Source organism: Chlamydotis macqueenii, chromosome 5 (genome assembly GCF_036417535.1).
Source record: "Chlamydotis macqueenii isolate bChlMac1 chromosome 5, bChlMac1.mat, whole genome shotgun sequence".
In the NCBI taxonomy this organism is placed as follows: Eukaryota; Metazoa; Chordata; class Aves; order Otidiformes; family Otididae; genus Chlamydotis; species Chlamydotis macqueenii.
In genome coordinates this window covers 28,493,933-28,520,552 of record NC_141560.1, presented here as the reverse complement: position 1 = coordinate 28,520,552, position 26,620 = coordinate 28,493,933, and the positions used below count along the sequence as shown (strand labels likewise).

General features: G+C 42.4%; 1 protein-coding gene and 1 long non-coding RNA gene across 2 annotated transcripts; one reads left to right on the top strand and one right to left on the bottom strand.

The window, feature by feature from the left end:
* The first annotated feature begins 3,463 nt into the window (after positions 1–3,463).
* PSMA6 (proteasome 20S subunit alpha 6) lies at positions 3,464–15,438 on the top strand. Its single transcript, XM_086748794.1, has 7 exons — positions 3,464–3,642; positions 7,752–7,846; positions 8,607–8,688; positions 8,949–9,104; positions 11,070–11,248; positions 13,433–13,527; positions 15,230–15,438. The coding sequence occupies exons 1-7, from the start codon at positions 3,567–3,569 to the stop codon at positions 15,285–15,287; spliced, it is 741 nt and encodes a 246-aa protein (XP_086604920.1). The 5' UTR covers positions 3,464–3,566; the 3' UTR covers positions 15,288–15,438.
* Positions 15,439–17,868: 2,430 nt separating this feature from the next.
* Positions 17,869–22,680, bottom strand: LOC147600534 (uncharacterized). The gene is made up of 2 exons (XR_015258770.1): positions 21,706–22,680; positions 17,869–18,048 (listed from the first exon to the last, which is right to left on the bottom strand). It is a non-coding gene; the product is annotated as an uncharacterized LOC147600534 (long non-coding RNA).
* Between the last annotated feature and the right edge of the window lie 3,940 nt (positions 22,681–26,620).

Here is a 26,620-nt window from a genome sequence, read left to right as displayed (position 1 = left end):
TTTCAGGTTGTGTTTTTTATTTTTTTTTTCCCCTCAAGCTTTTAATCTACACTGAAATTCGTGAACTCTGTACTTCAAAGAAATTAAGCAAAGTACCTTTAAAATTAGCACGGCCGATCTTGCAACAGTGTCGCACAATGTCTGTAGCCAATAAATGGCAGTAAGGGGGCCCAATGTTATGTTTACCCTTTGCCAGACACACATAGCCCTAACACTTCCTCACACAAACTAGAATTCATTTGATCACACGATGCAAAAGAGTTGTTGTAGCAACATGTATTAAGATTTTGATTGGAAGAATTGGGAAACAACCAGTGGGATATTGTCTGGCTCTTTCACACACTTAAATTTGCTGCTTCTGACAGGGCTTCCTGTCAATGGAATAGTTTGCTTATGGAAACGCATGAATTTTCTAAACAAAAATTGATCATAACTAGATCAGGCAGTAACAGGAAAACTGAATTTTGAACAGATATTTTAATCAAACCTATCCCAAGTTATAAATAGAGCAAGTGTATATTACAGGAAAAGTATTCTAAGTTATTATTTATAAGTGTTTGTGTGGTAAACATGTTCATTTATTGCACTTACCACTCTTAACGCAAACTTTTCTCCCCCAAAATCTGGGAAATACCACATTAATCTCAGATGAAAGATCATATTTTTGTCTCATTTGTCTTGCTCACTGAAAAATCCTCAGTTTGAAACTGAGCTGAATCATACAGATCTTTTTGTATAGTATTTGCAGTTCTGAGCTTTTGCAGTATCCCATGGCAAGCTCCCACAGGACTCAGCCTTCAAGCGTGTTCCTTGCTATTTTTTTTTCCACATCAGAGAGCTATCCTGACACTTCTTATACTCTGTGTTTTTAAACCAGCAGGTGTGATTTGCGTGCAGTCATGTCCTTCAGGTACTGTGCAGAAAGTGTAGAGGAGTTGGATACCTCTTAAGATAAGATGGTGGATGCCCCATCCCTGGAAACATTCAAGGCCAGGCTGGATGAGGCTCTGAGCAACCTGATCTAGTCGGGGATGTCCCTGCTCCTTGCAGGGGAGTTGGACTAGATGACCTTTGAAGGTCCCTTCCAACTCTAACCATTCTATGATTTTATAACCTAAAACCTTGGTTTAAAATTCATGACATTGTTGGTAGCATTCATGACAGATCCCTTTTCTGACAGAATATGCCAGCTCCTCTCTGTCATCTCCTTTCAGGAGTCTGCCAGGAAAGCAGAGAGATTCGATCTTCTCTCAAACTGATTTACTTCTAATTTGTCAGAAGATTGTTTTTACAATTCTGTAAGTCAGAGGGCTGCCACATCTCCTTGAAAATGCAAATACTTTGCATTTGCTTTGTTAAAGTAAGTGTCTTCTGTTCAGGACTGCTTAGTTAGCAACGGTTGCTCTGTATGAGGGTTACTTACCCCTCAATCAGTGCTGTTACAGTCCCAGTTTGGGCCTGCTCTGGCAGTCGTGCAGTCATGAGCAATTCCAAGCTGGGTAAGCTGAATCAAACCCTTTAAAAAATCTGGTTTGGCTAGGTCAAAACTGGCATTGTTGTATGGAACTAGCACCATTGCACAAATACTGGTACCTGTGTAGGAGACAGGCTGAAATGTCAGGCTGCAGACAGTGGGCCCCTGCACCTCTCCTTAGGTCAGCTTTAGTTGACCAGAAACTGCACCTGTGGGTTATCCATTTCATTGCGAGGCGTGTTCATCCACTGAAGTTTGTATTTTCCCTCACCCTGGTCAGTAACAGACATACATAATATCAACATCTAACTGGAATAAATGCATCCTGTACTTACTTTTGACTGAGAAGAGACGTGATCCTAATCAGTCGCTTTGGTTTAATCTCAAAACTGTTCTTACAGAGACACCATACTACTTTCTAAATAGTAACACTTCCTAAATACACATTCTTAGTGTATTTAGGGGAAGATGGAACAGACTCTGGAATTTACAACAAAATTCTGACATTGGACTCCAGTGTTACAGAATGGAAGAGCTTTGTATGTGGAAGGACTGGGAGGGTCGAAATCCTTAGCCTGGAGAAATACAGCTCTTAGGAAACACAGAGATCGTAAGAATCATGAGTATTGTGGAGGGGATGCACAGGGATCGATTAATTGCTGTCTCTTCCAGTACAAAAGCGGCATCAAACAATGCTTACAGGTAGAAGGTTCAGATGAAAGATGAGGTTTCACATGAAACCACACAACACATCGTTACGCTGAGCAACTCTTTGCCACGGCATGTCATGGTTGCAAGAAGTTCACCTGAGTTCAAGGGGAGACCAGCGAGGGTTGTTAAATAACCAGACAGTATCTCTGCCTTGGGAAGTCCCTCCAAACAGTTGGAGACAGGCAGAGGATTCGGGGAGTCTATCATTAAAGGCTCTCTGTAGTCTTAACACTTTTCCATGGGGACCCATTTTGGCCACAGTTGGAGACAGGGCACTGGGCTAGACAGACTCTGTCTTTGATGCAGCAGAGACGTTTTTACATTCTTGTGTTTTCTGTGTTCCAGTGCTTGCATCACAGCTTTAAACATTTCATGTCTGCCCACAAAACACTTCCCTAATGGAGGGGACAAACTCTGTGTCTTGCAAGACATATTATTTTCCCATAGTATTAATAAGCAAGGAAAAGTATATTGAAAAATTAAAGAAAGCAGACTTCCAATGTATGGCACAACCAAAATGCAGCTGTAATTGCTGTTTCAATAAAGCATAATGTAATAATAATCTTTTAAAACAGAGGCATGGATACCAGAACACAGCTTTTCCAACCCTTTCAATGACCGACTTTGAAAAAAAAAAGCCTTCCCACAAAGAGTAGGGGAAATCCAAGATGCTGAAAGGCAAAAAGCACGAGTTGAAATTTGGGGAATTTCCCTTTGTACTGGCCACTGATAAAAAGTTGTCTTTTAAACATCCCATTAAAATGCAGCTGCGGCAACAATTAGTACCTGAAACACCTTTGTTGAGGTTAGTCTGGTTCTTTGCTTTTAAATTATACCCACTGAAGAGAACACGTGGCAATATTTTATTTGGCACAATTAAGAGGGGTTTGTTTTCCCGGCTGTCCGTCAGCCCCCCACGGTCCGTTTCTCCCGTTTTCTGCTATTTCCGTGCCTGTTCTCTAACGGACGTCGCACGTGCCCTGAGGTTTCCCACGAATCACCACCCATTGGACCAGCCGGACCGTTCGCAGCTTCAGCCCCACCGGTTACGCGCCTGAGAGCTGCCGTGCTGCAAGGGGCCGCGCTTTGCTCACCACGCCCGCGACATGTCGCGACACGGCGGCACGGCCCCTCCGCCGCGCCAGTGCGCATGCTCGGCAGAGGTGCGGCGGGCGGGAGGTGGGGGACGCCACCGCGGTGCTCGGTGCATGCGCAGTGATGGTGGTGGAGCGTGACGGTGCTCCCGCGGAGCGCGTTTCCGCGCCTGCGCGGAGCGCGTAACCCGGAAGTACTCCGGAGGGTACCCTGTCTGCGGTAGCGGTGGGGCCCTGCACGCCGTGAGCCCCTCGGCCGCCCCGCGCCGCCCCTCCCCGCACCCGCCATGTCCCGAGGCTCCAGCGCCGGCTTCGACCGCCACATCACCATCTTCTCACCCGAGGGCCGTCTCTACCAAGTCGGTGGGTGTCCGGCCCCGGGGATGCTGCCGCTGAATTGCCCCGTCACGGGCCCGGCCTGCCCACGCCGCTTCCCGCCAGGCAGGGCCGCAGCCGGCTCGGAAAGCCTCCGCCGAGCCTGGCTGCCTTTGGGGAGCGGGGGGAAACCTGGTGCCTCCCGTGGCTGTGGAGTCTCGGTTCCCGCCCTGCCTGGTCCCGCGGTGCGTGGGGAGAAGCCTGCTGGGAGCCAGGAGCGGCTCCGGTCACGGTCCTACCGACGGACCCCCTGGGAAAGGGGTCCTCGCGTGAGATAAGGGAAGCTTAGAGCCAGAGTAGGCCCTCTCGAGTGTCCCCTGCTATGGGGAGGGACCTCCTGTGATTTCCCTGTGTTTGATTTTGGATGCTTGGAGACCAAACTGACAGCTATCCAGAAGCAGTTTGTTCCCCCTAAAGTGTTTATTTCAGTCTACTTTGCCAAGCTTATGAGCATTGTGTTTTGGAATCTGAGAACTACAATAACTGTTTGCAATGGGACTTGAACTGCCTCAAACCCTGCATGCCAAAGTCTTTGGAGATAACCCATGCTCTCTTGTTACACCTATATGCCAGGTGTTCTGTACGTCATGGCCTGTGAGACAGTAGCAACTATCCTTTATTTCCAGGCTTCTTCAAACATTCTGCAGTTAAGCTTCATCTTCTTCTGTAGGCCACTGAATCTTCTGTTCATATTTTTACACTGCATCGTATTCTGCAGAAGAGCCTCATGGTGCTCCTTCTGTAGAATATTCTATAACAGCATACTCAACTTCAGTCTGGCAGGACAGTTCGTTCAGAGTGCTCCTGGAGGATCCTCACAGCAGGGCCAGATTAATTGTTTTGGCAGCATCACCCTGATGCCATCTTCCCCTGAACCTCAGTGGCTCTTCCCCAGCTGCTGTGGCTCTACTGCACGTGCATTTCACGGCATGTCCGTACATCCATCTGTTCTCCAAGAAAGGAGGTTGCTGGGACCAGACTGTGTGAATTGTCTGTGGTAGCCAATAGTTTCTTTTGTGTCTGGCCTTGAGTTTCTCTCGGGAAGAAGGCTGTGTGGAATAGGCTTTGTGGACAGGTGACCCGATCTCCAGCAGTCCTTTCGCCAAGGAGCAGCGAGGAAAGTGCCGGTGTGTAGGTGTCTATACGCATAGAAAGTTACCTGTTCTAGATACCTACGTATGGGTGTTTTCTTGTACCTGGCATGTGTATAAGGCTTGTATGCAACTTGTGTAGTAAGGCTTATACATATGGGTGGTAGGGACAGCGCTTCCTCACAGAGGGTATCAGTGGCTCTGTGATGGAAGAGTCATGGGCTCTGACCTTCCATTACCATCAAAACACAGGCTTGGTTGGTCTGCATCACCTTTCTGGCTGTTTCTCTGTCACATTACTATTTGTTGGGAATGGTTTCTGCATCCTGTAGCAAAGAGGAAACAGCTTTGGTTTTTGGTTTTCTGACTCCTGGGTAAATTCAACCATTAGGTTAAAGCGTGGGAAATGTGCAGTACCTCAGTATCTTTTACCCGTGTCTTAGAAGCAAGTATCTGCGTGTGTATTTGAGAGTCTCTGCAGGCAGCCTGAAGCTGTTGTAAAGGTATTTTGAGAACCTGTATGCTATAGGAAGAAAAATACATAGGTGTGCATAGTTAACTTCAAGCAAGTATGAGCTCACTCTACCCAGAGGCAGGCTGATAACTCAGGCATGGTGCCACGCTAGTGTCTCTGTTGGCCAGCATCTAGCCACAGCATGGGCAGAAAACTCATGTTTGCTTTTGATCAAATATCCAAACCTAGCTCTTTTTCTTTCTTTGTCATTCTTTTTGAATCCTGTACATCCTTGTCTATGCGCTATATTCAGATCAATCTCATGTTTCAAGGATGGACATGGACACGTGTTGCTTTATGGCTGCCTTAAAACTTGAGGTTTTTCTGGAAGCTGGCAGTACTTGAACAGAGATTTCCAGTGTAGTTCTGTTGTCCTGAAATGCCTGTGCTTTGCCATAGATCTGTCTTCTAATTCCAAAGCGCAAAAAGCTCACATACCTTTGAAGTGATCTCATTAGAAAAGTAACAGTTATTTAATACATATTTCTTGTTGCTGTGGCTGAAACCTCTCAGAGCATCAGTGTTATCTTGCCACCTGTTAGTTCCAGTCTTCAAAGGTGATGTTTCATCTAAGTAGAATTTTGGGAGGTAAAGAAAATTATTACAGTCAAATTTCTGATTGTTGGGATAGGAAACAGGAAGGGACTGCTGTTTTCTGAAAGAACCTATGCAGTACTACTGAAATGCTTAGCCAGCAGAAAACAGACTTAAAACACCACTAGCAATTTGTATTTGTTATACTGTAAGAGCCACTTCACTTTTTGGCTTTTATTAAGCGATGCAGACGGTAATGGGAACAGGGTGAGAAGGGACTGCAGTCCAGCAAGCGTGGTTGTCAGTACTTGTGAGCAAAAACAGTTTGTGAGGGCACCTATTCCTGCTCACACATAAGTGTCACAGAATCACAGAACGGTTGAGGTTGGAAGGGACCTCAGGAGATCATCTGTCCAACCCCCTGCTCAAGCAGGGCCACTAGAGCAGCTTGTCCAGGACCATGTCCAGACAGCTTTTGAATATCTCCAAGGAGAGAGACTGTACAACCTCTCCAGACAACCTGTGCCAGTGCTCAGTCACCTTCACAGTGAACATCTGATGTTCAGATAGACCCTCCTGTGGTGCCCATTGCCTCTGGTCCTGTCACTGGGCACCACTAAAAAGAGCTTGGCTCTGTCCATCTTCTTTACACCCTCCCTTCAGATGATCATACACATAAATAAACAAGTGTTGCAGAGCCCTGGCCTGAGGCTTCAACCATGACCAGTTTGCAGGCAGTGCTAGCTCCTGTCTCCCTGGATTCTGTGCTTTGCTGCAGGCTAGCGCTGATCACTGAAGAGGTGAGCAGAGCTGTGCATCTAGCAGAGAGAAAGGGGGAACATTCTTTATGGCATGTAAATGCTCATATGCCTGAGAGTAATAAATGCAATGCTATAAATACAGGGCAACCAGCCCTTCCACAACACTGATTCAGCAGATTGAACATCAACATCATAGTATTGCAAGATTTGTTTTTTCATTTCCAGATTATTATTATTATCCTGTTGTGCAGGCTCTTCCATAGATCTGAATGCTGCTTTTAAAACAGCTGGGTTTCTTACTCAGTTTGATAGTTTTAGCAATTTGCTGTGCTGTTAGGCATGTTCTAAATTCCAGTTTCATTCGCATAACTAACAAAAAATTCATCTGCATTTAGCTACTGCCTGAAACTTGCCTCTCCTAACTAGATGTTAGGAAGTTACGAATGTTTATCTTATATTGCCAGATAAACAATTTAAAAAGTTGTGGTTCCTGAGGCTTTTGAAACCATTAATCAAGGGAAATTTATTTCATGGATCATATCAGGTAAATCTTAATCCATTGTATTTATCTCAGGAATGTTGTTTAGTTTACATGTGCATAGGTTTCATTTAAAAAAGCGAATAAAAGCATTGAAGTGTTTGAACATCAAATCAGAAAATGCGATGTAAGGTTAAAACAAATCTTCTGTGCCTGGTCCATCATTTTTCATTTTCATTTTTCAGTTTTCATCTGTGTCAGTTAAAATCTACAAAAGAAAATTACATCCTTGCAATGGCAGTAATGGGTGAAATACTAAACTTTTGCACGTTGAAAAATCTTCTGTAAGGATTTACAGTTACTTTAGGTTAAGGTTGGACCGTTTTGGTCAAATACAGAACAAGCTTCTTGTTTTAAAACAAATTCTGTTGCTGTTAAGTTTTCTAACTGAACAAAAAGACAAATTATTAGAAATATTTGAAGGAGGCAGTGATAGTGGTTTTGTGAAGAGAGTCAACGACTTTAATTCCAATCAGAAGGTCCTTATGTGCATTGTACTAAAGACCCTAAAGACACAAAGTATGGCACAAATATAAAAGTTTTTTTAAAGGCCAGAACTTGGTGAGACTTCTGTGTTGCAGGGAGGGGGAGGTGTGTCAGAGTTAATTGTTCTACTATCTCTAACACTGGTTTTTATTAACATTTACGTATTTTTCTAGAATATGCTTTTAAGGCTATAAACCAAGGTGGACTTACGTCTGTAGCTGTTCGTGGGAAAGATTCTGCAGTAATCGTAACACAGAAAAAAGTACCTGTAAGTAGGCCGGTTTTGGGTGGGGAGGGACTGGAAGGAGATGAGAAAAAAGGTGGGGGTGAGACTGCAACATTGATACTATATTTATTAGCATTGACCTATATTGCTGTTTGAATTTAATATCTTCTTATTGTTCTGCTTCTTACAAGTTCTAGCTCCGTTTAGTGCTCAACTGTACATTTCTTCACCAAGTGCTGTAGTATTGATTTTCTCTGTCGTTGGCGAAGGGGTAACGCTAAAATACGGAGTATTTTAGTACATGCTGTACTTTAGCATGTATACACTACTCAGGCTTGTAAGGGCCAAGTTGTCCATAATCAGTTTTCTGATTTCTTTAATTCCTACTCAGAAAATATTATACCAATAGCACGCAGAACAGATTTTCATGACTGTTTCAGCACAGTGGTGATGTATTGTTCACACAGGGGGAAAACCCTTGTGTTTGAAGGGTGGCGTGCAATAAGAGCTCAAGTTTTTGTATGTGTGTTCTCAAAGTTTCTTCAGAGGGAAGAGGACTTCCATGTTGGTCATACTCTAGCTGTCATCCTTTTCCAAATATTGCAGTTCTTATCTTCCATATTCTGCTATTTTTACCTTTGCATGCCTAGAGCAGTAAATAGTGGAGAGCCAGAAAGATAATTTTTAGCTGTTGGTTGATTATTTTGGGCTCTTCTGTAGATAGCAGAGAATCCAGCATCTGTCGTCTTTTTGCACTTGAAAGACAGAATTTTCTATTTGATTATTTTGGTTTCCTCTTCAGGACAAGTTACTGGATTCCAACACAGTGACTCATTTATTCAGAATTACTGAAAATATTGGCTGTGTGATGACAGGAATGACAGGTATTTAACTCACCATCTTTTAAAGTAACTGAAGTGTGTAGATTTTTTTTTTATATAGTTCACCAACCTTGCAGCACATAAAACAAATAACTGCTCTAGGAGATTTGTTCCACTCGTTCTGAGTTTGGAGAACTTGTCTAGTTCCAATATGTATATTTAAAGACAACTTAAAGTTGAGCCTGGAATTTGCATTCTCAAGCAATGCTAGGAATAAATGTGGTACATGTTCAGTGAAATTAATATTAATTCTTTCTGTCTAGCTGACAGCAGATCCCAGGTGCAGAGAGCCCGCTATGAGGCTGCTAACTGGAAATACAAGTATGGCTATGACATCCCTGTGGATATGCTGTGTAAAAGGATTGCAGATATTTCTCAGGTCTATACGCAGAATGCTGAAATGAGGCCTCTTGGTTGCTGTAAGTATAGTGTATGAAATTAATCTTTTCTGTTTCTTCGCTAAGCGTGCAACTTCAAGTGTAAGAAATTCTCATTCATTTTCAAATTGTGCGAGATACATATGTAACCGAAGGAATAAGATGGATGAACAGCCAAACGCGAGAGCAGTGTTGAAAGTCTTGAACTGGAGCTGTGATTTTACCATTGGTTCGGCATTTGAGTTGGAGTAAATGATTTAGCCTCTTTTAACACGTGTGGTACTATTTTACCTTCATTTTTGGGGGCTAGTCTGTTTGCCTACTGGTGCCTTTAAATGGGAGATGCTCTTTTTACCGGTGTCTGTGTCTGGGTAAATATCACTGTTAAAACAGACATATGGAGAGTGCAGTTATGCTTGTGCAGATTTTGTGCCTTTTTTATCAAAGTAGAATGAATAGGAAGAAAATCTGCATAATTTTTGCTCTTAAACACAAGACGTATAATGTAGAGAAGAAATGTTTAAAAATATTGCAAACATTTCTACACCGGTCTTATTTTATAACAGCAAATGCAGCTTCAATTAAAAAAGATGTGTGTAAAGTTGTTTTTTGTAGCTGTTCCTGGTCATCTCTGTGTTCTGAGGTTGGTTCTGATTTGTTTTTTCTCTTACATTTGGCTGTGAGCAAATTATAACCGTACTGTTGGACTGTCCGGGAACTGAGATAAAAGACTTAATGTTTCCTCAGTTACTTTTTCATTAAACATTCTGCCTGGGTTTCTTTTTGTTTGCTTGGCTGTTTGTTGGGGTTTTGTGTTTTTTTTTCTTTTTTTTTTTTTCTTTTTAAGAAGAATAGTTTCAGAATTGATGAATCACTTCTCGTAATCATAGTAGGCACTAGCAGTTCTCGCTAAAGAAGTAACGTTCAGGGTTGCACCACACTTTCCATGATGGGGCAATTTTCCTATGCTTGTGTGCTTGTAATGTTTAAGAATGATTGTTTCTTTCTTCCCTTGGGATTTCCCATGTCTTGATAGTACTGGAAAGTGATTTTTTTTTTTCTTTATACGTGAATAAAAATGTATTTTTCCTAGTTTTCCTTAACCTCTGTTTGAATAGATGATGTAAACTTTTTTTTCTGTTGTCGTTATAGCTGCTCAGAAGTTTATCAACTATTACTGCTAGTTAGAAGTTACACAAGTATGAAGTGAAAATCATTTAAAACCTTGACCTTGTTCTGTTTTGGGGTTTGTTTTTTTTGCAAGTATTGCTTTTGAGTCATTTTTAGTATGCATCTTGAGACTGTACAACTGTAGATCTAGAAGTGCGGGTGAACACACATGCAGTTCAGTGATGTGACCAGTTTGTGTTGCTTGAAGTCTGTCCAGCTTGAAAGCACTCAGTCAAATGGTGTTCAAAGACTCAGTTTTATGTTACGATATTTTCACATTTTAATTTCAGATTTTTTTTCCTTTAAAGAAAGGAGAAGGGATGTAATGCAGTGCTTTTCAGCATTACAGTCAAGAAATCTAAAGCTCATAATTTAATATTTCCATTAATTTCAACATATTTGTGAAGTTGCTTTCTGTTAAAAGGCACATGTTAATAGAACTATTGTTTACACTTCTGAAGTGTCATACAATACACAGGAAGTGAAGTTTGGCTGGGTTAGCTTTGTATCGGGATTAAACTTTTGTGTTTCCTGACTTTGTGGTTCTCTACACATTAAGCATGGCAAAAATGTTTCTTTATTTAATGAGCACCCTTCTTTGGGAATGATAGAAATCTAGTTTACAGTAGAGTTGCACACCTGGTAATGAGAAGCTGGTAAGAACTGGCAGGTTAGAGACAAAGAGGAAATCACAGCTCTAGGTATTGGACTGGTTCCTGAAAATGTACTGCTGTGCGTGCACGTGTTTCATGAGAGGGGAGTATCTGCTCTGTTCTTCAGTTGAATGAAGTTGCTAAAAATAGGGAAAGAAATAAATTAACAAATTTTCTCTTCAAGGTATGATTTTGATTGGTATTGATGAAGAACACGGCCCTCAGGTATACAAGTGTGATCCAGCAGGTTACTATTGTGGATTCAAGGCCACAGCTGCAGGAGTTAAACAGACAGAGTCAACCAGTTTTCTTGAAAAGAAAGTAAAGAAGAAATTTGATTGGACATACGAACAAACAGTGGAGGTAGGCCAACAGAAGGAAAAAAAGATGTGTTAAAGTATTTTTAATGAATATGCTGTATGTAGGCTTGCGATATGGAGGAATACAGTTAGGCATTTCCTGTTTTCTTACAGTTCTGTATTGCTGCCAGAGCAAGTATAGCTATTCCAACCAGAAAATCTTTTGAAGCTGTTTTGCAAATGTTTTAATAGTAATCTAATCTGCTTTTCTGCTTTACATTAGCTGAAGCAGCATATATAATTGTAGCACTCCCACTGTAGCTGGTGGTTGGTTACTACACCAGGTGGTTGGCTTGATTCTGGATACAACTCTATTGTATTGTATTGTATCCAACTCTACAATCTTTGTGTTAGAAAGCTTTTCAAACAGGACAGGGTAGTGCTGTCTTGTCGGTTTAGTACAACACCAGTTGTTATGCCTACTGTGAAAACTGTTGTTCAAGTCCCATTATAAAAATGTATCCTACTTATAAAATAGGTCAATTAACTTATTTTATAAATAATCTGTACTTTTTCACTTACACTGCAGAGATCTGTCTAAACAGTCCTCTTCCGTGGCCCACCTGTTTCTGCCAGGCCTTATTCTCTCACAATGTTAGGTTTCCTGTATCACGAGATCAGCGGTTGAAATGAGGAATAATAACCTAAGCAGCTGGCTCCCCTGTAAGATTAAACAGAGTATTTTATTAAGATCCCTGGGAGTGCTATGCAGATTCAGATCTTCAGCTAAATTTCTTCTGAAGTGTGTATTACTGTGAAAGTACCATTTAAATGGAAAGTTTGTCAGCATAAACTCAGAAGTTTTATATGTATATAAGTACTGATTTCCTTAATATGTGATTTCTTTAAAGACAAGATCCTGAGAGGGTTAAATAATCATAGCATACTGAAATTGAATGTATTTGAAGTTTCCTCAAAAATCCTTTTTTATCCTGGCTGATTATTTTTCTATCACTGCTTGATTATACTGTGCGTGTCTCCTAAGTGAGCAGCTGGAGGTAGATGAAACAGTCTTCATATTCTCGGTTTTAATTCACAAAACTTCCGTAGTATGTTGCAAATACTTAATTGGCAATTAATCTGCCAGTCAAATCCTGGATGCGTTTCTGTACCTTTTTGTTGTCTTTATAAAAATCCTGAAATTGTGAATGTAGATCAAACACTGTTATTCTAGAAGTTGACAGTAACAGGGAAAAGCAAGTCTGTCAAGCAGAACCAAGAATCATGGTTTCTATAATGTTCTACACACACACTCTCTCTGCTTTTGTTTGTTTGTTTTTTGGTTTTGTTTGGTTTTTTGAAAGCTTGTGGTGTATTAGAGGTAATGCTCCTAGAATAAGAATTTTGTTTGCTTTTTTGGTTTGGGTTTTTTAGTTGTTTGGTTTGGTTTTTTTACAGCTTGGAAGTCTTCTGATAAGACATCTATATAGTCTCATAGAATTACTGTAGAATCAATGTATTATCAACACATTGCAAATAACCTTTAGAAAAGTCTTGTCCGGTGTTCTACACTTCCTAACACATTTTTGTTCAGAATTAAAAGCCACCATGTTAGAATAACTGATTTGATAAGCATCTAGCTACATAGCTGTTTTATGGAACTTCTCTTTGTGCTCAGTCATCTTTTTGGGAATACATCTTTAGCGTTCTTATGACCCTACTGCAGGTTTAAGTGTGAGTGAGGTTGCAAAGAAGACCTCGTAAAACAGATTATTAGGGTGGGGAAAAAAATAAGTTAAGCCATGATTAAATGCAACTTTAAAATCAGTCAATGTTACCAGAAGAAAAGGCAAAATGGAAGCTACGCAAGTGACGTGTGCTTTGAGTAATCTTGGACTGTAATGATGATATCTCTCTTGTTTACCACTAATGAAACATGTTCTGTCCTTGGGACCTGGCGTTTTAATCTTTGCGTGATAAAAGGTTTTGGTCTTGTTGTGGTTTTTTTTTTTCTGCTATGAAAATGACATGTCCCTTTGGTTGTTGTAGATTGGGCTTTTTAGGGAGAGGACCAGAGAGGGACTGTATTCTGTAACAAGGGGAAACTTTGAAACTTTTCAGCTGAAGTTTTCAGGTGGAAGGAAATAACTAGAAGGAAGAGTAGTTGTTAATGCTGTGTCTATTAAAAAAAAAAAAAAAAAGCCTTAGTGCTTTCTGTTTAATGATAAGGTTTTTTGTCATCTTTCAGACAGCAATAACATGCCTGTCTACTGTACTATCCATTGATTTCAAACCTTCAGAAATAGAAGTTGGTGTAGTTACGGTGGAAAATCCTAAATTCAGGTAAGTGACCAGCAGTGATAAAACCTGGTGTGTTTCGCTGGTTATGTGTGCAATTAGTGTTAACTTCTTATGTAATGGCAAATTGAGAAAAAAGAGATAAATGTCAGAAGTTGAAGGTTTGGAGGTGTTTTTTTACATGTAACTTTTCAAAATGTAGAGGGGTAAAAGACATTGTTTAAAAAATAATAAACATAATAACACAGTTTTAAAATGTTTGACATGGTTAAGGGATCCAGTAGAGAAAAGTGTTTTCTTTTGTTTCTTAAAAAGGTATTGCTTTATGTGATTATTAAAAGTTAGTTACATCAGGTCTAGATGATTTTTCATATTTGAAATAATAAAAATTTTTCTTTGTACTAGCATCTGGAGTCTGCTTCCAAATTGTAGTAATGACAACTAATGCAGTAAAGTCTGGTTTATGTTAGGGAAAATTTTGCAAGTCCCTTAATTTTTAAAATCCTTTTCTAAGTGGGATCTTTAAATTACTCTTGCTCATCTTCTAATTGTGGCAGTTTTTAGCATCTCCAGTATGTAGTTAATAGATTATGAATTTGTATTCTTTTAAATATTCTACTGAAATTTGACAAAATTAAAAGATCCTGATTTTAAAAATCACTGAAGGAATTTGTAACTGGCTGAACTTTTACTTTCTGAGTAGACTGCGTTCCTACCAAGCATGAAAGCACGACATCTGCAATGTCCTCCCTCTCCCGTTATTGCGTGAATCTGAGTGCAGCGCACTGTGTGCAGCCAGGTTACTTGGTCAGTCTATCGAGACAACATCTGGAAATCTTCCTGCTGAGGGCTGTACCTCACATCAGATACAGTGTACTTGGCAACCTTCTCACAATGCAGTGTACAGCTGTGGGAGTATGCATGAAATGTGGGAGAATAAGTTTTGGGGCTTTTTTGTTAATGCAAAAGGACCCTCTAGGTGTGTCTTACCTAAAATTTAGGTAAGTCTGACTTGCTGCAGAGGAGTTCAGTTATTTCTGCCTTAGTCTTTCATTGCCTTTTTTTAATTAAAAAGAAAAAAAAGAATAATAGCTAAGTGGGGAAGAAAAGTCCTCTGCTGCTTTAGTCTAGCTACTTGGTAAGTGGAGATTGGAGAGAGGCTTCAAACCTTTGGGTCCTACAGATGCAGTCTTTTGAGCCCTTCCTGATGTGTTTAAAGTTGACATGGTGATGATGGGTGGTTTTCCATTTTGTGGTGTGTGTTTAGGACAACAGAATAGCATTGCATTTTTGAGAAAGCACGTAGGAGCTGCGTTACTCCTTTTCTACTGCTGCTGAAGAGCCCAGTGCTAGCTTTCTGCCAAACTTCACTTAGAGCTCTTAGGTCCTTTTCAGAAAGGATGGATAACAAGCAGAGAGAGAAGGCTATGAAAACATCATACTAATTACCATACCCATTCTTCTCACCACGTCCCAGCTTGCAAATACATTACTCATGAGAAATTGCCTGTTCTTTTTCTACTATTTGTTACCTCTTCGCTCTCTAGTGCCTTTGATTCTTTCTTTATTTTTCAAAAAGAACTGGTATGTTGGCCTGTGGCCCTGGCAGCAGGGCTTGAAAAGATATATTGTATAAGACTTATTTGTGTAGATATTGGGTTGGAATATTGGACCTTAAGGGGAAGAATCATTTAAGCTATTTAAGTTTAAGATGTCTTTTTTTTTTTTTTTTTTTTTTTCTTTTCAGGATCCTTACAGAAGCAGAGATTGATGTGCACCTTGTAGCTCTGGCAGAGAGAGACTAATTAGCATTCCCATTTCCATTGTCTGTGCTTCTGGCCAGGATATTTGGTGAAAAGAAAACACTTATTAATGGCTTTAGATTATGGGTGGAAAACAATGTTCACTGTATGGTGTATTTTACTCTGTATAAATAAAACAGAGGTTTTTGAAATACTTGGTGTCTCCTTTTAATGTAATTTTTTTAACTTTCTATTCTATGAAATTCTCATCAAAATGCTTGATGACTTTGATTGTTTCTGTGATGATTGCTTGCCTTTTAGTTGTATTTTAAGAGAAATTTATACTCAGCACTGTATTTTTCATCTGAGCTCTTTGGCTCCTAGTGTAAAGTTTTATATCAGGTTATGTGGTGTGTGTGTCTTGAGATAATTCTTACATTTATGTGCACTCTCTTTTTCCCCTGATGTTGAAAGGCTTATAACATTACTGGTTTAACTGTAGGGAATTTAGGAAGATCTTAATATTTGCTCAGGTTTCTGTGAGGATATAGGACAAAAGTTGAAGGAAAAAAACTTGAGCTGCGATTCCTAGTGCATTCCTTTAGATGGATTTGTTTGGGGTACAGGTAGTGAATTTAACAGACATCTGCTATAATTAAACAGCTCTGAACCTAACATTTATGTAGGGGAACAGATTTTGGCTGTTTGTCACCTACCTGGTTTTGAGGCTTTGGGCAGTGCCAGAAACAATTTTGGGGCTGGATGGGACCAATAGGCAAAGTCCATCAACAGGAATGTCTCTGGGAAGCAATTCCCTTTGCTCCTTCAAAGGTTCTGGGTTACAAGAAAAGAGAAGACTAAAAAAAAATTTGAGTATTAGTGAAGAAAAATGTATTTTTGTTTTGCTGCAATTGAAGAGGTTTCAGCCTCAGCAGCAAAAAGGGAGATGATGACGTTGTGAGGGAGGAGAAACCGAGGAGAAAGGAAAGATTACTGGCCATTTTTAGCTGTTGGATAGACGCGCATCTTCTTGGAAGAATGCCAAGCTAATACGACTTCACTCCTTACCTTTCCTCTGCTGTGCTATTCCTATATTTGCTTTAATTACTCCAGAATTCTTTGGTGGCTTTTTTTTTTTTTTGAGACTTTGAGGAGGGCCTCATAAGTCATCAAAAACTGGGATTGCTTAATTGTTTTTGCTTTACAGTTAAAGCCCCTTGAATGTGTATGTTTCAAGTTCATTGTAGTAAAGGAGGTGCAATTCTGTGTGTGGTGGCTTTAATAAAAGGCAATGCTAACCTTATGTGATAACCGAGTTGAGGAGATTCGAATTTACTGTGAATTGTTAACTTTACAAAGCTTCCTGAATTTCCATTAGTGCCTCTAAACTTTGGCTTCCCTTATGCCACACAGTGTAGTATAGATGGTAAGATCAAGCCACCTTTGCTTCTGGTTTTGGGTTGGTTATCTGAGAATTGTGTGGTTTTGTGCAACAATTGGCAGAACAAATACTAATAGCATGTTTGGAAAGGTCTGTGTTGTTCCAAGTGACAGCTGAGTTTCTAAAACTTCATAGGACCTTTCTTCGTAATACTCAAGTCTACTCAAATTCTAGGTTGTTATGTGACTGGAGTCATCATTTACTCTGCCATAAAATACAATCCGCTGATACTTTGTTCTTGATCAGCTTTAATTACGTATATAAAATTTCTCTAATGACTTCTTGAACCAACCAAATTAAAAGGAACATGCCCATCAGGGAGCCACATGACTAGAGTGCATTGGCGTAGTATTTAGTATTAAAACTCCCTGCAACACTTTTAATTCTAAATTTTGGAGCTTGTATGTGATTGTATTACTCAGGTGGTGGTTCTGAGAGCAGGGGGTGTTTGTTCATACCTTAGGCTTTTGCATGGAGAACGTCCCATCTTGTGTTCGGAGAAGATGAAATAAGATGCCTACAATATATTAACTGGGAATGTTGGATCTTTTTTTTTTTTTAATAAGCAAAGTTAAAATTGCAGCAACTGAAATGCCGTTTTTGCTAGTGTTTTGTCCTGTAGTGAAAATTCATGGTTCTCTTTTCATAGTAATGATGGGGATTTTTCTTTTTCAATCAAAGCTTTTTGTTGTTTAAGATAAGGCAGCTACGCAGATGGGGATACCTGACCTAATGGGAAAACCCCATGTATTGCACATACACGTGATCCCATTCCTCACAGCCTGGAGCAGAGAGCACCTGCAATCAAACTGTAGGAGAAATGGCTGGTGTGGAACTGTATCACCTGCTGTTCCGAACCTGGCGCTTGCAGAGAAACTAGAGCGTGCATGATACGATCCTAACACTTCTGGTTTGGGTAGAGCTTATCAAGAGTGATAACAGACTTGGCCTTGCTCCCTGTATTTGTGGTTTGTTGTGCCAGCGCTGAAAGCTCTAGTAGATGCAGTTACAGTGTGAGTGCATGAGTAGCCAAGCAGGAATAGGATCAAGTCTTATTTGTGTACTAGACCCAGATCAGTGTTACCTGTACTAAACTCGGACTGGCTCTGCACAGCCTTGTAACTGTGCTCCCATTACATTCCCAGTGCTCTTTATTTGTGGTGCAGAGTATAAGGATGCAAATGCCAAGTACATGCAGTCAGCTTAGGTAAATCAGTATTTATTGGAGTCTGTGAAAAGCAGTTGGATTTCTTACGAGCAGTGCCCCCAACTCCAAGGGGGCCCCAGGAGCAGTAACAGCATGTATTATAGACAGAAATAGCTTAATAGGGAATCTTCACATAAATAGTCTGTGGGTCATCAGGAGCTGTCTGTGTATTCATCCTAGAAAAAAAAAATGTTAAAGCAGACAGTAATGAACATCTCTAGGATTTCAGATACTACTTAAGCGCAGTGTGGTACTGAATCAACTTGTAATGCACAATGTTAGACCGTACCTTTTCACTTTAAAGCCTCCAGTGATGACAGTCTAAGCCCAGAGAGATAGATCGGGAGTTCAAGTGGAGCAATTTTAATGACAATGAAATAATACGCTGCATTCTTCTCTACCTTGTCTGTCCCGTTTCTCATTAAACCAATGTCCAGATGTACCAAATAAGAAATGCTTTGCTTCAGTGCACATTGTTGGAAGTAAGATGAAAGAACTAGACTTGTAGCTTGCTGTCATCTGAAGAAAAAAAAATTAACTTTCCAATTTTTTTCCCTGACACAGAAGCAAAGCCTGCTTTTTGAGTTCTGCAAAACAGCGGCCTTGTTGGCTCATGAGATCCAGTTTTGTGAAGCGTATCCATGACGGTATTCCTCTAGAAAAAATTCTACACTACCAAGTTAATAACAGTAGGGGGATTGCTTTTCGTTTTGTAATCGGTGATTTTTTTTTTTTTTTCAGATGGGAAGTTCTTAAATTGTCATAAGCTGTTCCAGCCAGTTTTTGCTAGTAACAATTTGTTCTGTTCTCTTGTTTTGCTATAACCCAAACTATTTGGAAACAATGCAAGACATCCTGTAGTTCAGGATCTGTTGGAACAGTGAACTTAAACCTCTTATGCCCAAACTAAAACAAGGATCATCACATGCTTATGCAAAGCTGCTTAAAATAGTGTCAGGATTTTGTTTGTTTATCATGATTCTCACATTTAGGAAAAAAAAAAAAAAAACAAAACCAAAAAAACTTTCTCCTGTCCTTTGTACTATGTCTATATAGATAAACTTGCATTACTTCAATGACTTGTCAAAAATCTCAGTTACTAGCAGTATTTGCTGCTGTTCATCAAGCTTTTCTTAGCATAGTAATATTTTCTCTAGTAGTAGTCTTACCTGTCTCACCATCATATATTAAAATTGTGTTCTACAGTGTTAAATAGGGGAACTGTAACGAACTTGACTGTAAACCTGCTGAATAAATAGTCCCAGCAAATCACTAAATCAAAATCCAGCAAACTGTCTTTGGCAGAATTGAGTCCTCTACAAAGAAGTGTGTGCTTGCATTTTTTGGGTTAGTATTTTTCTCCTGGTCCTTTTTAGAAGCTGCAGATGCAGTACACGGCCTTGCTGCGCAACTCATTGTGGCACAGCTGATGCATACATTGAAACAGAAGCCTCTGGAATAAAGTTTCCTAGCTAAGGCCTCGGTGGCGTAATATGCAGTGCAGATTAGAACACACAAGTCAAGCTGTGATTTTTTTTTTATTTTTTTTTTTTGCCAGCAATTATATCTGTTTGTTTTCTCTCCCAGAAAACCGCCTCTTGTGACACCCAGTGGCGCAGAAAGTTGTGAACATAAGGTATTTAACCCTTTATGGGATTCTTAGACTAGAAAGCAACTATCTCTCAAGTTAGAGAGATTTGGTGGTTGTGGATGGAAAAAAATGGCATGATTGTGAATAGACTGGGATTGCTTGGTCAGGAATAGGGATGCCTTTCAGTAATATCTGATGTTGCTGCAACATTTGCAGGTATGCTCACTCTCCTCCCTGTTTTGATCCCAGCTATGTCCGCCCTCTTCCTTCAGCCAGCACTGGTGCTCATTTACATTTGTAATGAGCCATTCTGTTTACTAAACTGGTGGAAAACATTTTTGTTTGGTTCAGTTCTCTGTTGGACTAGTGACCTGAATTGGCTCACTGTAGGATCAAATTGGCCATAGTGCTGGCGTAAAGGAGGGAGGAGGGAAATGGGGTTGCACTGCCTCTGGTTTAAGCTGCTGTGGAAACCACAGCCTGCATCACCAACAGAATAGGGGTATCCATAGCTCATTATCCCCTTGACTGCTCTTTGACTTAAACCTACATGATGACACCGGGACCACCAAAGTGGTATTTGTCCCTGTCAGCAAATAAAAGCGGCATTAACTCAGTTTGGACACTGATTTGACCTTGATCCTGGTCCTGCAATGGCAGTACCAGCACAGGGGGCAGTGCAGGACAGGATCCATAAGCGTGGTCTGGTTAGACTAGTGGTGCATCTGGTAGGAGAGGCAGTCAAAATCCTCCCCTGTGAGCAAATATTTTCCTCAGGGAGAGGGAGGATATCCCTTCGCTGAATCCATCAAACCCGCCTTTCTGGAATACAACTGGAGGCTGGCATGACCGGCCAGGCAGGGCATCTCTCTGGGCAGTGCAGCTTTAGGGCGTTTAGGAAGGTAGGACTTCCAACAAGGTGTCAAGAAAACCTGCAACAAGTTGACTGCCAAAGGGGACAGCTGCCTTGGACTGGGTTTTTGCACAAGTGGGATGGGCAGCATTTCTTTTGTTCCTTTTTCCATCTGTGTCCCTTAAACCACTTGTAGCTGTGCATACCTTTAGGGTGTTGTGAAGAAATTTATTTGCATTGAATGTTAACCTGGTTTCAGTTAACGGTATTTGGAAACGCCTGGCTGACAGAAAAAAAAAAAAGAACAACATTTCTCACCTAAGGATGTGGTGAACCTGAAAATAGGCTACCAGGTTAGCTTGGTTACTCACTGGTAACAGGATGTGCCTGTAAGAAAGCTGGAGGGCTGCTGCTGTCGAGGCTGTTAGCAGAAGGGATAGGAGAGAAACAAGGGTTTTCAGTGATGACCAGGAAGGCTGCCCGACTTGTTGCAGGGTAGTGGCAAGTTGCCTGAACCCTCAGGCTCCAGTGGATTTCTCAGCCTGTAGCTCCCAGTTGCTCTGCCTCGTGGGTGTTTGCGCACATGAGACATTTGTTGAATACTTGTTAGAGGATTAGGTGATGATATTCCCTGTTCTTATCTCCAGGAGAAGTTTCCATTACCAACCTCTCTTACCTAGTAACAAACCAAGTAAATAAAGTATAAAATAGTGTAAAATTAACTTTGTAAGTGTAAAAAATAGTTATATCCCTTGAGTGACAACAGTACTCATCAGGAAGTATTTTTTTAAAACTTTTTTTCCTACTTTGAGTACTTTGTACTGACACCTACAGCTTTCTCACTCCAAGTCAAGAAACAGAGCTGAGCTCTTGTGTAGGTAGTTCAGCAGGGGACATCTGCCTAAGTGCCGTGATGGCCCATACATTCAAAGGCAAGAGTTACAGAGGTGGGCTGCAAAATAAGTCTGGAGGTGAAGAAAAAAACCCAGACGCTGTGAATGCCTTGGCATCCAGATGAAGGTTTTGATGGTTTGAAAAAGGGCATAAGGTTGTCCAGAAAAGGAAGATGACAAAAAGAATTAGTGCTGAGTAGCACTACAGGTGGTCTATATTACAGGAATGAAGGAGCAAAGATCCTTCCACTTCAATTTTAAGAGAGGGATTTAGTTGTTAATAGATAAAAAGAGGATAAAATGGATTTTTCTGCTCTCTGATGCTAGACCTATCGACAAATGAAAGCAAGTGCAATGCATTCAGAGGAGGATGATTGAGAAACAGCTTCTGTTGATGAAGCACATTTGCAAAATGATGTTACAGGCCTTATTTCAAATGCAGATAACAATGTGTATGTGATTTCTTCCCACTTCAGTAGCAAATAGAAACACATACCATCACAGTACATGAACACCTGTGCTTTGTAACAAGAATCAGCGTGTGTGGATAGATACATGCTGTAATCCAGCTCTGCTGGGAGTGTGGAGCTTTCCAAAGGGCTGGCAAGGCCAAGGCGTGCCCCACGAGCAGAGCGGGCAAAGGGGCTTGTTTCAGCTCGGGTGTGCGACGTTTGGCTCTTGGTGTGAACAGGTAAGAACGTGCGTTCAGAGCATCTTTACCATGTCTGAGTCAGAAAACGCTGCCTTCAGTCACTGAGTGGTCCCACGCCATCCCTTGTGGCAGCAACGGCACCCATGTGATCGCAAGCTGACCCAGTTCAGGGAGTCCGTTTGGGCCAGCACTTTTCCCTTTTTCGCTGCAGGAGTCACTTTGGTCTGGCTCAGCAAACTGGCTCACCACGCAGTTGCATGAGCTCCCGTGCTTGTAGAAGGGAGAGGGTAAGACCGTGTGGAAACAGGGATGGTAGGCCCCAGTTTAGCACAGGCTGATGTTTTATCATCTTATCAGAGTGCAAAAAGCACACTCCTCGATTGGGTTGTGTCACATACTGCAGGTTGCCGTGGTTATATTTTGGTGGTGTTTTAAACCGTTTTGGGATGGATTGTTACCTAGGAGAATAAACAATTGCTCTTTGCCAACTTCACACACGTCACTAGCTCATGGCGCTCTCCAGCAGTGAAAGTGCGATCCTCCAGACTGTACTTCAGCCCCTCCGCAGGTACCTCAGTCATTCACAGCCATACAAAGCGTGTGAAACTCTTTACGCATGTGTGCCTTTCAGGTTTGCGTAAAACAGGTGGTTGTAAGGGCTGGATTTAAGAGCTGTGGTTACTGCCTGGAATTGTTCCTGCTGGTGAGAGGCTCCAGCTCCCTCCCTCCGCTCTTGACAAACACCGTGGAGTTGCTGAGGCAGGTTAGCTGTGCTGGCTTATATGTTGTTGCCTGCTCTTCCATAATGTTCTGCCTCTGATTTGCCTGCAGAAGTTTTGTTTAAAATAAATAAAATAAAGCAAAAACTCTTAAAGTACACTTATGCTGAAAGATATACATTTAATGCAACTTGAGTATTTGCAATAACTGTGAACAAAACCTGAGCGCTCAATTTTGCACATCTGTTGATTTTTAGAGCTGGGAAAGAAAACAGTGCTGTCTCCAGTAAACAGGGTCATGCCAGGATAGCCGAGCTAGAGAGGAAGCCAGCCCAAGCACCACTGTGTTCTTGCGAGCCTTGTGCCACGGGCTGTGCGAGAGGATTCAGAACAGCGATTAAATATAGTTGCAGCAAAACCTGCTTGGCTTCTTTCAGCTGGATCTGTGCTTAAAATTTTGATTAAAAATATCCTCGCGTGGTGCAGTCTCGCCAATGATAGCAACTGGGCAGATGGGTCTCCGCCAGGCTCTGCGTGCTGCCTGCTAACCCTGCTGCCGGCCGTTTTGCAGGGGATGGTGGTCAGCTCGCTCCTGTGCAGTGACAGCGTTACACCTTGGGTGGCTTTGGAGGAACCCTCTGCCACCGTTAACAGTGAGAAATAGGGCCACCCTTCTTTCTTTCCTCTTCTTCATCATAAGTTATGGTTATTCCAGTCATTTTTTAATATGTTTAGAAAGCAGTCTCATGCAAACCAACCAACCTCTATAAGGAGTGATGGTTTTAAATTAAAAGAGGGCAGATTTAGACTAGAGATAAGGAAGACATTTTTTACGATGAGAGTTGTGAAGCACTGGAACAGGTTGCCCAGAGAGGTGGTGGATGCCCCATCTCTGGAAACATTCCAGACCAGGTTGGATGGGGCTCTGAGCAACCTGATCTGGTTGGAGATGTCCCTGCTCCTTGCAGGGGGGTTGGACGAGATGACCCTTGAAGGTCCCTTCTAACCCAAACCATTCTATGATTCTATAAACTCCCCTTGTTTTCAAGTGTCTTTAAAAGGTCTTATGCCCAGCTCAGAAGCATACTTTTTGATCTGAGAGAAGGGATCAGTGTTCTTTTTTGGAGACAAAAATGACAAATTCTGCAGGAAGTAAGTTATACATTATTAGGACAAGGATAGTTTGAAATTTGTCAAATCTGTGCTTTGTCCTAGTCCTGCCCCCTCCAACTTCCATGCACATAGCAATTAATTACTCTTCTACTACACAGTAAACAGTGGAAAAATTTCAAGGCAATTTTCCCCACCCCCAGCTGCTCCGAGGCCCACCCTGAAACAAGCAGTGAAAACCTGTGCTTGTTTTTGTTTGTACCACACCTACGGCACAGGGCTCCACCCTGGAGGGAATTCCCACGCTTGGTAATTGCACAGCAGCAGTTTGGCCAAATACTCAACAAGCTTGATCGCAGATCCTGTAAATAAAGTAGAAATCTATATGCCTGTGCACGGCCTCTTCAGAGTCCTTTCCCTCTCTGAAGATTTTTCTCTGCCGGTGCCTTTGAATCTCCTGCAGCTGAGGCAAACGGTATCTGCTCAGTGCAGAGAGCTATCATCGTGGCCTCTGCAGCTGGGGCAATGTGGTTTCTCTTTTTTTTTTTTTTTAACAAACAATGAATAATGGGTTTTTGCCTGCTAAGACTAGAGCAGTCTGGTCTATGCTTTTATCTCGTGCGGTCAGATGGGCAGAGGCATCTCTCCACCAAGGGGCTGTAGGTCAAACCTAATTGTGCTCAAAAGTACTACAATACAGATAACGGCTTCACAGCGAAGTTCCCTGCTGGGTTAGCTCCTGCATCTAAGCTGAATGCTTAAATCTGGGGGCTGGCCTCTTCTGCAAGCTTTGTAAAAAGGCCTGCTAGGACCAAATTAAAAGACAAATTAGAGTCAGACGATGCGAGTGGCGAGGTGTTGCAGGCTGTGTGGGGATGGTGCAGCTCATCTGTGCCCGGGCACACATGCACCCCACCCAACGCTCCCCTCCATGCCATGGAGCATGACACGCTCCCAATCCCCACCCAGGGACCTGGGATGGGATGGCACCCAACTATCCCAGCTGCCTTGCGGCACGGTGGAATGGGAGATGCTGGGAAGGACTGGTGGGTACAATGCTCGCTGCTGGGGTGCAGCTGCAGGCTGGCAGGGCGTGGGTGTGGATGGAGCTCATGGGTCAGTCCCATCTTCCCCAGGGTCACGCGCCAGTCCTAGCCCTGCCAGCAGCGTTCTGTAGTGTCAGCAGGTCCACAAGTAAACGAGGCAGGAGGACGTTTCTGTGCTTTGTGTGCGTCTCGCAGCTTACAGTGTCCTGCCTGCGTAGGCCTGCCAGGTGATTGCCGTGGGCTGTCTGGGGTGTGGAAACTGCCACAGCTTCAACTGGGATCTCAGTTACTGGCTCAGCAAGGAGAAGTAAAGGTACCAAAAGCCCCTCCTGGTTTCCCTGTTCCCAGACTTCTCCTCCATTCAAAAGTACCATGTATAAAGACAGTGTTGCAGTTCGGGAAACCCCTGTCTTGCACAGTTTCCTTCCTATTTTCTTCTTCCTAAAACACAGTGGCTTTGTGATTACACAAGCACACAGTGTCCTCTGAGCAAGGAAAGGAGAGAGCACGCCAGCTTCCCAGCCAGAGGGAGCGCTGGGTGCCGCTCCATTCATGACAGTCGCTGCAGACTCACTTCCCCAGGAGACCCTTCTGGTAAGAGGAGGAGGGAGGGATTCCCCTCAAACCTGATGAGTCAGCTACAGGGCCTGGAGAATTAGGGGCCATGGACACATCAGACCCCAACCCTTGCTCCTCCTCCCCTTGCTATCAGCAGGATGGGGACCAGGCATTACCGTGGACTGCGTGAAAGGCACAGCCCGATGCTGTGCATTTGCTCCTCTTCTGGAGGTCAGAGATTATTTACCGGCTGCTGAAGGGAAGCTGGTTTAGCCACAGTGTTGATTGCCTTCCTCTAGAAATCCCCGAGGAGAAGCTGAGTAAGCTGAACCAGTGGATGCTGAGGCCAGAGCAATGCTTTCCTCCTAACGCAGCTGTTGCCACATACAACCAATCAGAAAACAAAAAAAAAAAAAGGACAAACAATCAAATTGAAAAACATGGAAAAAAAAGAAGGGAGGGAAAATGTGCTCAGGGAGATGTTCTGTCATCATGTAGGTGTCTTGCTGTGTTCAGCTGCAAGGCAAAGCTGGCTGAAAAAATGGGAGGAATGTGCCTTTTTTTCATTCACATGAGAAGTGCGGCTGGTCCATCCCACAGTTCCTGTGAGCTTGTTTTTCATCCTTTGTTCCTAACTAACGAATCTGACTTCTAGATGTATATGTTTTCCACCCCAGTCCTGCAGGCTTGCTGGAAACATCCCCAAGCGCTTCCTCCTCTGGGCAGATGATCAGGAGTGGGGAAAACCCCAAGTTACACTTGGATTTTGGGAAGGCTTCTCAGCTCATGGACAAAACTTCTGCTTCTGCAGTGCTTCAGAGCAGCAGAGTGCTACAGGGGGGTTAAATGGGACTAGGACAGGGTATACAACTGAGTGTCACTGATCAGCGTGTGGCCCTCTTGACACTGTACGCTCAGTGGCAATCAGGCCCTGACAGTGTTTCCATTTGAATCATTGCTATGAAAGTGGGTGAGAAGAACCCTAGGGAAATTGGTATTAACCAGAAAATGGCCTAAGGCACATTATATGCCTTATTGTGCGGTGTGGGATTTTTCCCTCACCTCCCTGGGGACACCTCAGTGCAGTGAGCCATGGGAGCATCCCTGCCCCGGCCAGGCAGCTTGGTCCCAGCTTGGACCCAAGAGCAGCGGAGGACACTGCCTGCCTGCGTTAGGGAAGTGACAAATGCTTTCGTAAGACCCGTCAGGTGTGTGCCGTGTTTGCTTTGGCCTGGGTGATTCTCCAGGAAACCACAGTCCAGGCCAAACGGGCGGCTCGGCGCTGGCACTGGCACAGCTCCGCTGCTGCAGCCTTCCATGGGAGCC

Excerpts from the sequence above, each read along its gene's own strand:
- PSMA6 (XM_086748794.1), top strand. The coding sequence starts at position 3,567 with ATGTCCCGAGGCTCCAGCGCCGGCTTCGACCGCCACATCACCATCTTC. Across the intron at positions 3,643-7,751 it reads GGGCCGTCTCTACCAAGTCG|AATATGCTTTTAAGGCTATA; the intron begins GTGGGTGTCCGG and ends GTATTTTTCTAG. Across the intron at positions 11,249-13,432 it reads CATACGAACAAACAGTGGAG|ACAGCAATAACATGCCTGTC; the intron begins GTAGGCCAACAG and ends GTCATCTTTCAG.